The sequence below is a fragment of the Ctenopharyngodon idella genome, chromosome 7 (genome assembly GCF_019924925.1).
Source record: "Ctenopharyngodon idella isolate HZGC_01 chromosome 7, HZGC01, whole genome shotgun sequence".
NCBI lineage: Eukaryota > Metazoa > Chordata > Actinopteri > Cypriniformes > Xenocyprididae > Ctenopharyngodon > Ctenopharyngodon idella.
Window position 1 is genome coordinate 25,128,598 of NC_067226.1, and position 14,845 is coordinate 25,143,442.

Below are 14,845 nucleotides of genomic sequence, written 5' to 3' on the forward strand. Positions count from 1 at the left end.
TAGCAACTACAATAACACTGGCAGTAAGTAGAAAGAATAAGAGGAATCAGTCTGTAATTTCTATAAAATGTTTTATTTCATTGCATTATATTTATTAGTACAGTCCCTAGTCTCACAGTTTGTAATCTGACATAATTGCACTCTAATTGTTAACACAAAAACATCTGAAATCCACAGATCAGCCAAAGATAAATACTGGCAGGTGTTGCCAAACAGCAGTGATGGCATAGAAAGAAGCTCACCACTAAAGTAGTTATCAAGTTATCGATATAGTTTGTATATACTATATATTGCATATTTTCCAAGCAATATTAATTGTCCATAGTTTGTGATTGATACAGCAGCCTACATCACTGGATTCATACTTAAAATGACTGCTCACGAGTCCTGGAGACATCTGAGCTCAGTTCTCCAGCATGGCAACTCTCTGTCCCTTTCCATTCACGCTCTTCGCCCTCTTCATTTGGTACACCACCTTGGCCGCCGCGTCTGAGATGCTCTGGAGGAGAAAACAATTCTATTGAGCGACAGTTTGTGTATGCGTATCACATTTAACCATGCTATCTAAGCATGACTTCTTATTCATTTTATGTATAACAGTTTCTACTTGCATCCAGCTTTAAATAAGATTTCGAATCACAATGTACAATGTAAGTGTGAGAGATCTTGCACTCACTGCAGTGGAAGATGTTCGGCATGCTGGTTGAGCGTCAGTTTCTGTTGTGTTCTGTTTAGAGTAAAAGTGTCATGTTTTAACAGAAGGACTTTCTCGTTTAGTCACAATGATTCATTCATAACGCTAAAGTTGTTTGGGGCCTTTTGTGACTGAGCTCATTTTAAAACATGATGTTCAGTACACTCACTGACACATATCTAGGTGCATGTGAGAGTATATCTACATGAGTATGTGCTCTGACTGTGGTATGCTGCCTTTAAGTAAACAATGACTAAATACTAAGTAATGCAGCCTGAGTAGGCGTGAGCATAAGAGACTTCTTTCAAAAAATATTAAAAAATCTTAAGTGGCCCCAAACTTTTTTTCAAATGCACGTCATAAAGTGAATTAAACTCAGCGCTTGCAAAGATGGAGCAGCATTCAATGCGAACCGATCAATCTGTTTCACCGTGAAACATGCTCCGCATATACTAATTTAATTAAAACTTTGTGATTTTGCTTTTTGGTTAATCGTGCAGCCTATATTTACATATATCTTAGTGTTTTCAAAAATATTGATATTTGAGTTCCAATACTTATTTTCTGCAGCATCGATACACTGATACCACTCAAACAGCTCGCGAGTACCAAATTGAGTGGCTTACTGCGATCAAATACATACAAAATTATGTCAAAATGTCCATCTTGGCGAATATTTAGGTAAACACAGTCAGTTTTGGAAAGTAATTAGTAGAAAACACATGTTGTGTAACAGTATATTGGATCCGTGCATAAGCTCTTAAAGTGACAGCAGCCTAATATTCCTGTTGCTGTCTGTCATGTTAATCAAAGAACAAAAGACAGATGAAATCACTAACTGCTCATTACTGAATAACCTTTATAACTGTTTTTTTTAGCATTAATCTGTATTAAACTTTTACAATGAAGACTATTCAGTGTTATTTTACATTTGATTACTTTAATTTCTGTAGCATTTCATACCTGAATACTACTGTTAGACCCACCTGAAAAACTTAAAGCTGTGTTTATTTCATTTGTTTCTTTATTCTATTATATTTATTTGTGCTATCATTGGCAATTTGTTTATTTGTTTATATTTTATTACTGACTTTTTATTTATCTTTTTTTGTTTTGTTGTAAATTTAGTTCAAAATTTCAAATGAAGCCTCCCTTTGCTTTGTGTAAGCTATTGCAACAAAATTAAAAAAAAAAAAATATATGAGATAATAATAAAAATATAATGTATGGCAGTATATATGGCAATTTTCCCAGTGGTATTGAAAATGGTATCGAATATCGATATTTTTCAAGGTTTCAAAGTCAATACATCAACACGAATAAATATATACAGACACACACATTTATAGGCAGGAAAAAAGAGACATGCACACCAAATAATGTCAAATGAATGTATAAATAAATGATTTTATTTGATGTTTAATTAAAAATAAAATCATTTATTTATTCATTTAGACTATGCTGACTGAGGGTGTATTCAGACCTGGTTGGCAGTGGTGATGTCTTCACAGATCATACTCATGGTACTGATCCAATTCCCATAGATACTTTCTTCTTTGGGGCTTGGCTTCTGTTGACTGTGAGATATATATAAAGAGAGAGATGGACATGAATTCATACACACATATGATGCACCAGAGAGCTGTCTAGAGAGGTTTGCTGTACCTAATGTCTCTGAGAAGGTCCTGCTGAGCTCTGAGTTGTCTCTGTGCTTCCTGTACTCGGCCCTCCATAGTCAGCCTGGCACACAGCTGGGCACAGTGAACGCCCAACACAGACATATTTAAACTGCCCGCCCACACCCAACTACACAGACAGAAAAAGAGACAAAGATGAAGAAAGGAAGGTTGAGATGTATACACTACTATATACTCAAAAATTTGGAAAAATAAGACTTATTTTTGTTAATAATAAGATTTTCTTATGCTCACCAAGGCTGCATTAATCTGATAGAAAAATACAGTAATAATACTGTGAAATATTATTACAATTTAAAATACTAATATTTATATATCTTTCTATTGTAATATATTTCAAAATGTAATTTATTCCTGTGATGCAAAGCTGAATTTTCAGCATCATTACTCCAGTCTTCAGTGTCACATGATCCTTCAGAAATCATTCTTACATGATGATTTGCTGCTACAGTTATCAATTATTACTGGTGCTAAATTATTAATAATGGCTCTTATTATTATCAATGTAAAAAACAGCTATGCTGCTTCATATTTTTGTGGAAACTGATACATTTTTTTACATTCTTTGATGAATAGAAAGTTCAAAAGAACAGCATTTATTTGAAATAGAAATATTTTGTAACATTATAAATTACTTTATTGTCACTTTTTGTCAGTCCTTGCTGAATTTAAAATCTTACTTACGCCAAACCTTTGAATGGCAGCATATCGTTTCCACAAAAATATTAAGCAGCAAAAACTGTTTTCAACATTATATTTTAAAAACTATGTTTCAAAATATATTATAATAGAACAGTTATTTTAAATTGTAACAATATTTCACAATATTACTGTTATTATTGTATTTTTTATTGTATGAGCATAAGTCTTTGTAGTCATTTTTTTGCAGATATTTTGCATGTGAAACAATTAACCATAAATCACCATATATTTATGTTGAGACTATAAAATGAGTATATCAAGGGCTGTGGATCTGGACAGTGTTTGCTGTTATTGTGTAGTATTTTGAGTGGTTTACCTGGTGGTGGTGACCCGTTTCTGTTGAGTGATGACTCTCATCACTTTCTGCAATTCCCGAGTCCTGAAACTCAGCTGCAGCTGAAAAGGGACCCGGTCCCGTTGCTGGAAAACTAAAATACAGAGATAGTTCAAAAAAAATTCTGCTAAAAATACCTGTAAACAGATTTAAAAAAGGATAAGTAAAAAGTAAAAAATTTCCTTTTTCTCTAATGTTTCTCAAATGCTTTCTTTTGATCGCACTGTATATTTTTGCTTACTTTCAACTTTTTCCGGTCTGACTGCAAACTGGAAGGTGATCTCAACACCGTCTGTCACGTTGCCAATCTCTCTTACTAACCGATGATTATCCTCCTCATAGGGGAAGTACCTGCGTAATTCAAAGAAGAAGGAGAAAAATAGAGACAGAGGTACAACATATATGTGTGTGTGCATGTGTTTATGTGACTGTGTAGTGCATATGTGTGTTTGTAAATATTTGAAGGTTACTAATAGATACTTACATGCCATCCGGTGCCAGCAGTGTTGCCATGACGCTAGTTGCTAGGACGTTGTCAGCTATAGCGCTCTGAATCTCTGTGGCAACTGTACCAATATTTACAATATTTATCTGGGAAGTGGGTGAGAACAAAACATAATGTCGTTTTTCTGACTGATCTTTAATTGTTTTGTATGTAATATTGCAGTTCTTCTTTGAAAGAGATAAGCTATTGTTCAAAGCATTATGCTCGCCAAGGCTGCATTTATTTGATAAAAACAAAGTAAAATCAGTAATATTGTGAAATATCAATATCAAAAAAAAAAAAAAAAGTTTTCTGCTTGAATAATTTTTTAAATGTAATTTATTCCTGTTATTCAAAGCTGAATTTTCAGCATCATTACTGCAGTCTTCAGTGTCACATGATCCTTCAGAAAGACTCAAAGAAAAATGTAATTACCACTGCCAAGGCCCAGAAAGATAGTAAAGATAAAATAGTCCACGTGACTACAGTGGTTCATGTTATGAAGCAATGAGAAAACATTTTGTGCACAAAAACAAAACAAAACTAATGACTTTTCAACAATTTCTTCTCTTCCATGTCGGTCTCCAACGCCGTTAACGTAAGCAGCACGGCGCATGCGTGTATAATGAGCTGACGTTCTGACGTAGAACCCGGAAGCACTGCACTGTGTTTACAACATGAAAAGCATCTGAGACTGACATGGAAGAGAAGAAATTATTGAATAAAGTCGTTATTTTTGTTTTGTTCTTTTTTTGCGCACAAAAAGTATTCTTGACGCTTCATAAAATTACGGTTGAACCACTGTTGTCACATGGACTATTTTAACAATGTCTTTACTACCTTTCTGGACCTTGAATGTGGTAATAACTTTGCAGTCTTTGAGGTCAGAAAGCTCTCGGATTTGATCAAAAATATCTTAATTTGCATTCCAAAGATGAACGAAAGTCTTACGGGTTTAGAAACGACATGAGGGTGAGTAATTAATGACAGAATTTTCATTTTTGGGTGAACTAAGTAGAAAAATTAAGATGTTCTTAAGAAAATATTTGAGAACTTCTTAATTTGTCAACAATTGCACTTTCTTACAAACTACTTGGAATTTATTTTAAGAACATTACTTCTTTCTTTACTTCTTTCTTGAGAAGATTTTTGTAAATCCGGCCCCAGTTTCCTGTTATCATTGTTTCAAAGCACAAAGTTTATTTTCACATTTAAATAGAGTTGAAGGGGAAATACTAAACGCAAAATCGTTCTCCCTTGCATGTGTGGGTGTCATTGGTGATAAGTATCAGTTTCTCTGAAATAGGCTTCAAACTACATGTTGCTTAAACCGATTAAAAACAGGTTAAGCATCCACAGAGAGGGTTTATAGACAAGGTTCAGGAAGTAACAAATTTAGTGCTGTTAGCAGAAACTGTAGGAGTCATACTGACAATGTGATTACTTCTCGCAAATTTTACACTGAGCAACAAGAATGTGAAATGTAACTAAATTAGTGAAAGACGACCATTTTAGGGGAAATGAATTGTTGCTAGAATCCTTGTGTACCTCTAGGGTTCTCTAAATGTTGCTCACAATCAGTCTTCTTTACCATCTAATCTGATACCTTCAACATGACCCAGGCTTCTCAACAGAGTGAAGGTGGACTGCAGATGAACAGTAGCAGTAACTCACTCTGCCTCCTGTGTGGTCAGCCAACCTCCCAACCTCTGCCAAACGACAGTCCTCTCCTTCAAAGGTCATCACGGACACTATCACACTATAAATATCCACAACAATGGAAAGGTGTGACTTAATAACCACAATAACATTTAATCTATTTCATTGTGTATTTTTGTCTACAGTCATTATATGTTAAAACTAACATGATATTCAGAAAGAAATTTGTGCTTTGCTCACCCTTTTTCAGCAGCATAATGGGCTAACTGGTTGTAGAAATAAGGCGAGGGGGCGGAGCAATGGGAATACTCTTGATCTAATTGGCCCAGGCCTATGTTGGCCTGCCCATCTGTGCAAATTATAACCTGAAAAAAAGAAATAAAAAAGTGTGTATTAAAATATAACACATTATAAAACATATGTGACACTCCAAGACTGGAGTAGTGTTGTTTTACGCTGCATCCAAAACTGCGTACTGTCTGAGTAGCTACTGCGCTTTAATTTGAATTTACTTCGCGACCGTTAAAAAAGTATGCTCTATATACCATAAATGTGGGTAGTATGAATGAAATTCCGACATACTACATCCGCCATTTTGTTACTGTCACGTGACCTACCAGCATCAGTTGCGTCACTTCACTGCCATTCATTAATCTTTCCTGTGGCCTCATGGGATAGTAAAATGTCCAGCGAATGCACACTTCAAAATCTCGCCGGAAGTAGTAGGTCATTCGGGGACTTTTAGCCTACTGTTTTTCGAACACTATGTATTCGGACACACAACTGTTTGTCACATACTATATCGTAGGGAAGTATTCGATTTCAGATGCAGCATTAACTGGTAGTGTATTTTAACTGGTAGTGTATATATAGTAGCCAAGCAGCTATTATTTGTGTAACAGAATAAGTGATAAGTGATCTCTATGTGCGATCCAAATAAAGTCCTCTTAGACCATTATTTAGGACCATGGCCTAACTCAATGAATAGTAGTTTTATCATTACATATTTATTATAACAAAGCAGGTATAGTTGTCAGAGCATGTAATTATGAATACAGACCTTTGACCCTGTGAACTGGGATGCCATGGCAACAGAGACGAGGGCAGCAGGTCCCAGTGCTGTGGCTCCATGTTCTCTGAGTCTGGGGAGAAGAAGAAATTGAAATTAATCACATGTTGAGATCATAGCAGTTCACCAGAAGTAGCATTAATGGTACTGCATTTATGATTTACTTTCTGATGAAACTATCACAGTTGGTCAATTTAAGGCCAAGTGCCATCTACAGACCTATTATGTGAAATGTAGGCTGTTAGATAGTCTCAACCTCAGACATCACACCCACAGACCATTGGCTGAACGTCTGATGCAAAGCAAAACCGCTTTAAGGCAAGCCTGCAAGGTTAGCAAAAAATACCCCGGGAAGGAGACCAGAGGCCGTTTTGTTGAATGGATGTCAATGGAGGAGAGGCTTCACTACGCCGAATAAACTGCTTTTGTGGGAAAACGTTTTATCATTTAATTAATCGACAGCCTCTCGACTAATCTTCAACATGTTTGCTCTTAAACATTTGTTGTGGATTTATCTATTTTCAGACTTTGAACCAAACAAAAATGCTGTTTTATAAGAGAAAACACGGAAATTGCGCAACAGGTAGGATTCAGTTTACGGCACTTCATTCATTTCTATGGTATCCGCAAACAGAACAACAGTTGCACAACTCTGAACGAAATTCGGTGACATCAAGGCTGTAATGTGATTGGTTAGCCATTACGGTTTTTCCAATATTAGAGCCACAGACCCTCGTATCTCCCAATAATAAGACCATCTCTGGGATAAGGCACACAAAATGAGAAACACTAAGGGTGTTTTGATGGTGGTTGAATTCTACAGGATTTTCGGAAGTCACGTACTGACAACAAAAGCCGTCGTGAAGCCAAACCCCCTCATAGAAGAGGAAAGCCATCTTGTTTACAACTGTGACAATGAACACATATCAGGATCAACTATACGCTGGATTTTCAAAAGTATGCGAAGTTTGCAGCGCCATTGTTGCAGTAAACTTGCACACCGTTCTTGAATGAATAATTTTCACACCCCTAAACATGACGTGGAACAAAATGAACTGTGATTGGTTGCTTTACATGGCAGTCAGACGGTCTCTGGGCGGTCCTTGGCCATTGAAAGCTGCGATGGAGTTCAGACCTTCTGCTGTCAGTCTTAAAGGGTTAGATCACCCAAAAATGAAAATTCTGTCATTAATTACTCACCCTGATATCGCTCCAAACCCGTAAGACCTTCGTTTATCTTCGGAACACAAATTTAAGGCCTTGCTAAGCGAGACTAGCTGTTAGGTCAAGAATACGCAAAATGGTGACATGAAATGGCCTATATATATATATATATATATATATATATATATAGGAATTCTAGTGACAGATGGCCCCTTTTTAAATGTAAGCCCCTGAGAAACTGCACATCTCTGACTTACAGCATAGTTTTGCTGAATACTTCATTCTGATTGGATAGAATGTGTGTGTTAAAACTCCACGGAGGCAACCGTTTGTGTCTAGTGTTCTTTTACTTGCTAAAAATTATCTCTAACATTTTAAACAGGTTATAGCGATTTCATAAAACTGTGGAACTTTGTACAATTCAGACTGTAAAATCAAGGGACAGAAGCACAAACCACAAAATCAAATCGACCAGCAGCAGTATTAAAAGAAACTTAGTGACAAACATACAAAACAACCGCCCACACACACATACACCGAGGCTCTTTCTAATGAGACTACAGACAAGGTGACGACTGACAGATATACAAACAATAATAGAACGTTTTACTCACTCTTTGATTTTCTGGGTGAGAGGTTGGATAGTCTCTGCAATGCAGTGAGGGGTGCTGTAATTCTCTCCCTCCTTCTTCACATAGTCATAGTCCACTAACGCCCAGTCTCTCAGAGAGAGAGGAACCCCTGTACCGTCACCGTACACTGTTACCTGAAAACCATACGCATAACTGTCATGTTTTTTTTAACTCTGAAATCGATGTGGCACATCACAGTAAATAAAACACAATGACTTTACTCCTCTATATAGATTTCTAACACTTCTAATATTAATAGTTTCACTTGTTCTTAACGGTGAATTTTGGTAGCCACAACCAGAAGCCACAAGCTAGTCAAAATTAAAACAAGAACAGGAAATGCTCAGTAATCACAACTTGACATCTCAGTTACTTTTATAAGTGTGTTGAATTATGGCTTCAGAAGTACAGTATGTAGTTCTTGCTCATATCTGTAATTCCTAATTCTTACACAGGGTACATTCAGCCCGGTCAGCCTGTGTTGCCAAAATTGTGTCCACTGGCATAAACTCTGGATCTCACCGCTGCTTATTCTGACAAAGATTAGCCCACTTTAGACAGGAAGATACCAAGTGATGGACATGTAAAATGACCAACCACAGTTTAACAACAAAATATATATTACCATGTGTTTTCAAACTTTCTGAAGCCAGGGACCCTTAAATATGATGATCTCTTTGCGAGAGACCCCCTACGTATAATATAAAGGCAGCTCTATATTTTTATGTATTAAGACCCATTAATAATTGGTGAGGTAAAAACTAAGGCTGGGTATTGACACAAATTTCATGATTCAATTTTGATTTACAAGCTTGCTATTTGATTACAAATGAATTCAATTCAATATTGATCAATTTGGATATATATATCAGATACAGTACATGGAAAATTTTTGAAGGAAAAAAATATCAACTAATGCTGTAAACTATACAGGGATTCAGTTGGTAGGCCTACTACATTACTATAACATTGAAGGTTAATATTAACTGATTTGTACACAAACACTTAAATTACACACAAGGAGGTTTTTTTTAATATATAATTTTTATATATAATTACATAATTATGTTTCTACTCCAATTCGTTTTTTGAAATATAAACATTTATATGGTGGCTGTCATAAAAACTTGATGTATTTATACATACGTACTGAAGAACAGTAAAAATATAATAAATGTGTTATATGGTACATATATTTAGCAAAATGCTGCTCTCTAGAGTTAATTTTTTTTTACCTGACTAACAAGTTTATGGTCACTGAATGGTTTTTCTGAGGTAAATGTAACATTACGTCAAATGCTGTTTTATTGACGTCTTTCCATGTTTGAAACACTGATTGAGCGATTACATGAGACATGATATGGATTTTGGCAAGTTATATTGTATCTTTTAACATACCTTCTGATGTTCATTCATGTTTATTTCGCACGGTAACTCGTAGTAAAGCGAAAGAGATGATTAGTTCACGCTTTGCTTGAACTTAAGTGCTACAGCAATCTGTCAGGCCACATTAAAGAGCACCAAAACTGTATTTATTGTTTGAATTTCGTAATAAAATCGACTTTCTTATCAAAAGTAACAAAGCACAAAGCTTACTGCGATTTTTTTTTATTGGATAGATGGGAGATGGGTTACATTGTCCTGTTCATCAACTGAAAACTGTACAGATTAAAAGATCGATTCTTGGGATTTAAGAATCGATATCGGAATCGATTAAAACCGAGAAAACAATATTTTTTTTTACCCAGCCCTAGAAAAAATGTTATATTATATAGACAACATGTTTGCAAAATTAAATAACTGGCTTTTATATTGCTGTTGCAACATAAGGCAAAGCAAAAAAAATCAAATTCAAATATTATGTTTTGTTCAAACTAACATTAGCGTAATGTTGTACAGAATAAACCTGACAAGAAATACTTTCAATTAAATTCAAATATGAATGCATAGTGCTTGTTGCAATACATAATTTAGTTTCGTTTTTTGTTTTGCTGTCCATCCCCCCAAAATATATATAAACTATACATAATAATATATAAATTATATATAAAACAATTAAATTATATATAATAATAATAGACCAATTTTATATAATAATGTATTTTACATAATACATAAAAACATAAAATTACTTTTTTCCTTTTACATTTTCTGTGTTTGAAAATCGCTGGATTATACCACAATAATTGACTGGCATTGCTAAAAATTCAAATAATGGTGTGGCAGTTTTTGTGAATGAGTGTAGAGCAAAAATAAAGGTCAGATCAGAACTTGAAATAATAAACAATCTGTGAAAAAAATCTATCTTAAAAAAAAAGCCTAACAAGTTCTCAATGTCATTAATCTGGAAAACCTGGCTCATCTAGTGACTAGTTCTTCCTCAAAAGCATTTGCACTTGCACACACCACAGTATACACTTCCCTCCTCTTGTTCTCCTTTTCTGGCTCACTCATTTGTCTCCTCCCATAAGTGCCTTTACCTCATTGTTAAAAGTCACCAGTGCCACTCTTCGGTGAGGTGAGGTTTTCTGCAGGGAGGACAGCACCATCTGAAGAGCTTCTTGGACTCCCTGAACCCAAAAAAATGGGAATAACTTCACATGTATGGTGCCTGTTTATATAAGCAAAACTTCAGAGGCAACCTCTCACCTGCAGTCGTGAAATATATGTGGGTGATCGCATGCTGTTACCAGGAGAGATCTGAGAGAAAAATATATTTAATGTAAACAAAATATCAAATAAAGAGTGTTGAAAACATAATGACAGCTCTGGCCGTCTGTAATGAAAGAAGGCACCTCAGAAGTGACGCTCATACTTCCGGAAATGTCCACGCACAGCACAATTAGCATGTCGTCTAGATTCTCATAGTCCGTGTCATCGTTGTCGTCCATGTAAAGTATATCCCTGCCTGGAGGAGAGCGCAAGGGAAACCGGCCAGCCTTTAGTGCCGTCAGAGAGTACACGTTCTCCTTCCCACAAAACTCACAGTTCCACATCTAGAAAGAAAACCCCACAGGAATCACTTTTATCAAAAGTAAATGATATTTCAACACTAATATCAGATGCACAAATGGATTTTGCACCTATTGGTATAACTTACTATTGTTGTTTGGTGTGTCTCTGGGCTGCTTGCAGAGGACATGACGGCATTGCATTTCCCACAGTGCACTGGTTTCTGGCTGCTCTGTATAGCAGATGCTACGGAGACAGTAAGTGAGGTGGTCTGAATTGAAAACACTTAAAAAATTACTTCAAAAAAGACTGTTTAGAAGTTTAGCACACCTTTAGTAATGTCCACAAGGCTTCCAACTTTTAGCGACACTACGTTTACATTAGCTTTAAGTCGAGTCTCTCCATTATTCTCCAGCCCTGATAGAAAGAGAGAGAAAGAGAGAGAGAGAGAGAGAGAGAGAGAGAGAGAGAGAGAGAGAAGAAAAACAGTATATAAAGGTTCAAGAACAGATTTTGTTGTGTTATTCAGCTCAAAAAAACAAAAATAAACAAATAAAAATCAACTGACTGAACCTGTTTATTATCAAGTACAAGGTATTTGCGTAACTGAATATTTTCTGTGTATGTTTGTATTATAAAGGGCGGGTGAATGTGTTCTCACCTCTAGGTGGTAATGGTGGTGGGCGAGATCTAGACAGACTCTTCCTCTGTTGTATGTTACGGGGTGGAACAGGTGGTGGAACCAATGATGGCGCTTAAAAAAAAATTAATGAATTAATAATAAAAATAATATAGTATCGTGAACAAATAAAAGCCATTTAAAAATTTGGGGTCAGTAATATTTATCAAAGAATCCTGAAAAAAAAGTATCACAGTTTTCACAAAAAAATTAATCAGCACAACTGTTTTCAACATTGATAATAATAATAATAAATGTTTCTTGAGCAGCAAATCAGCATATTAGAATGATTTCTGAAGGATCATGTGACACTGAAGAATAGAGTAATGAAAATTCAGCTTTGCATCACAGGAATAAATTACATTTTAAAATATATTCAAATAAAAAACTGTTTTAAAAGTTCTTTTAAAATGTATTAACATATCACAATATTACTGTTGTTACTATATGAATATCAGGGATGCTGATTTTTTTAGCACCCACTCATCAACCTGCACTTGAAAAAACACTGATCTCATCAGCTTTTAACACCCACAAAAAGGATGTGATGTTATTTTTTCCATCGAACAATTTCTTTCAAGAGCATTTGTCTTTCACTTAAAGTCTTTTGAACTGAAAGAGTGGTTCCACTCAACATTATTGTCTTTTTAGAGCTGCTTTACAGAAGAATTGAATTCTGCTTGCATCATTGAATCATTAGTTTCCTTTTTATCACTACAAAGCTGCTTTGAAAACATAAGCACTATATAAATGAAGGTGACTTGACAAAGTAAAAAATCAAATAAAATTAGATCAAACCAATCTTTTCAAATTCTTTATCAGAACTAGTAACAAAAACAACTGGTACAAAAACATTACAACATTAAAAAAAGAAACCTCATTCCTCATTTCAAGCAAGCTCACAAATACAGAGATAATACGGGCCTCTTCACTCATTACAAACAGTCTTTATAAAGCAATGCTAAAATGAAAAACAATGCGCCGTTTACTCACCTGGTTTCTGAATAAAGGTAACGCGGTTGTCGTAAGGATGATCTGAGACAGAATGAGCTCTGGACAAACCACAGGGAAAAGTGGAGGCAGAACCTACAAAACATGAGCAATCATGTGGAACAGATGGAGTTATAGACTGACTGACTATGTGTGCAATAAAATATAATAGTACCCCAGTACACTATATGGGGCAAGTTGTCACAATCGGACCATGCCTATTATTAGACACTATTTAATGTTGTTTTTGTTTCAGTTACATTTTAACAGTAAAATAATTATCAAGTACAAAACAACTGACAAAATTTAAAAGGCAACATACAATAATATTAAACCAACTAATACATAAGCACGTGACAACCTGCCCCAACCTGACATTGAATCCAACATGAAAAAAAAAAAAACAGAGAAAGCAAGTATGTGTAACTGGACTTTGTTGCTAAAATACAACCCTTATGACAACTTTCCCTTAATACATATTATTTTTATTTTATTAATTTTCTCTCTCTATATGTCTCATCAGAATTATCTGAGCTCTAATAATAAATGTTAATAGCCCACAGTTCCCCATTCTCAGTAATGCATTCACAGCACAAGACTAACCTTGATTCGTGACTTTAGCTTCATCTTCTGTTAAGCTCTCAGACCTCCAGTTACACACAACATGACTGCAAGCAAACTCCATCTCTGTAGGTGACAGAAAAGGGATTGTTAACAAAAATGAATGAGAAATTATACTTGTGTCAAGTTCTATTCTTTACAGTCAAGTTAAAATTGAACCCATAACGCCAACACACCTTAAAACAACAACAACTTCAGCATTCAGCTGGTCATGTTATGTACAGAAAATGGCAGATAATGTTTCTATGTAGTTCAGGCAAGACTCTAGTTCTTTTCTAAGACTTTCATTTCCTGCTAAAATGGTTCAGTTTTACTTTGATCTCAGTTGCTGAAGGCAGTTACACCTGTGGTAAACACTGTGGCACATCTTGCTTGCCTTGTAAAACGATCTCAATCTAGAAAATTAAACGATTTATCATTAAATGAAAGCTAGTGTGTGGTTGTCCTTTCTTCTTTCTGTTCTTTCCTTTTCGTTTCTATATGAGTTTGCAGAAACCAAGGGTAAACACACCCCGGTCTCATTATTTACATAAGATGTACATTGTAAAATAATGTCAACATGATTCTATGAGAAATGGAGCTACAAGCAAACTGAGTGAGGTATGGAAAATAAAAGGTCACATACTCTGACACATACACCTAAAAACAAAAAAATGCCAATATATGATAGAAACAGCCTTATCTACTAATCGTGAGGGCTTCAATATCTGATATGATAGAAACAGCCTTATCTACTAATCGTGAGGGCTTCAATATCTGATAAACTGTACAAGGTACTATGTTTAAAACGTACCTACCTGGAGACGGCAATTCAAAATGAAGCGTATGTCATTCAGCTTGGGTAGAAAGCCAGCAACATTACGGTCCTGCTCTTCACATACCTACTGTGCACTTTTGACTGTATGCGTGAAGATACAGGAAGTCAGGAAATTGTGGGTACAAGACTAGAAAAAAATGTAAAGAAAGGAAAAAGAAAAAAAAAGTCAGAGAGATAGAAACGAAAGAAGACGTCCAGCTCAAATGTGTTAAAGTGTCGATTTAAAAACACTATTTTCTTTGCTATTCCTCCTTCACCTAACGGGACTTTGACTCGGATGTCAGGCTTACCTTTGTATGTAAAGATAATTCAGTCATTTAATCATTAGCAGCAGTGCAGTGTTATTGTCTG

At 35.4% G+C, this 14,845-nt stretch overlaps 1 protein-coding gene across 4 annotated transcripts; it reads right to left on the reverse strand.

Moving 5' to 3' along the window:
• Positions 1-54: 54 nt before the first annotated feature.
• Positions 55-14,801, reverse strand: si:dkey-9k7.3 (circularly permutated Ras protein 1). 4 transcript variants are annotated; one of them, XM_051899369.1, is made up of 21 exons: positions 14,785-14,801; positions 14,475-14,621; positions 13,660-13,743; positions 13,060-13,152; positions 12,049-12,141; positions 11,718-11,804; positions 11,536-11,633; positions 11,231-11,431; positions 11,085-11,135; positions 10,916-11,005; positions 8,418-8,569; positions 6,631-6,712; positions 5,811-5,935; positions 5,586-5,670; positions 3,912-4,018; positions 3,669-3,778; positions 3,410-3,521; positions 2,360-2,500; positions 2,178-2,271; positions 677-727; positions 55-499 (listed from the first exon to the last, which is right to left on the reverse strand). In XM_051899369.1, the coding sequence occupies exons 3-21, from the start codon at positions 13,739-13,741 to the stop codon at positions 404-406; spliced, it is 1,950 nt and encodes a 649-aa protein (XP_051755329.1). In that variant the 5' UTR covers positions 13,742-13,743; positions 14,475-14,621; positions 14,785-14,801; the 3' UTR covers positions 55-403. The 4 variants fall into 4 exon arrangements, with proteins under 4 accessions (XP_051755329.1, XP_051755331.1, XP_051755330.1 ...); XM_051899371.1 differs by lacking the exon at positions 14,785-14,801 and having other exon boundaries at positions 14,471-14,730; XM_051899370.1 differs by lacking the exons at positions 14,475-14,621; positions 14,785-14,801 and adding an exon at positions 13,854-14,092.
• Positions 14,802-14,845: the final 44 nt, after the last annotated feature.

Excerpts from the sequence above, each read along its gene's own strand:
- si:dkey-9k7.3 (XM_051899369.1), bottom strand. The coding sequence starts at position 13,741 with ATGGAGTTTGCTTGCAGTCATGTTGTGTGTAACTGGAGGTCTGAGAGC. Across the intron at positions 6,713-8,417 it reads CTCACCCAGAAAATCAAAGA|ACTCAGAGAACATGGAGCCA; the intron begins GTGAGTAAAACG and ends TCTTCTCCCCAG. Across the intron at positions 500-676 it reads GCCGAACATCTTCCACTGCA|AGCATCTCAGACGCGGCGGC; the intron begins GTGAGTGCAAGA and ends TTTCTCCTCCAG.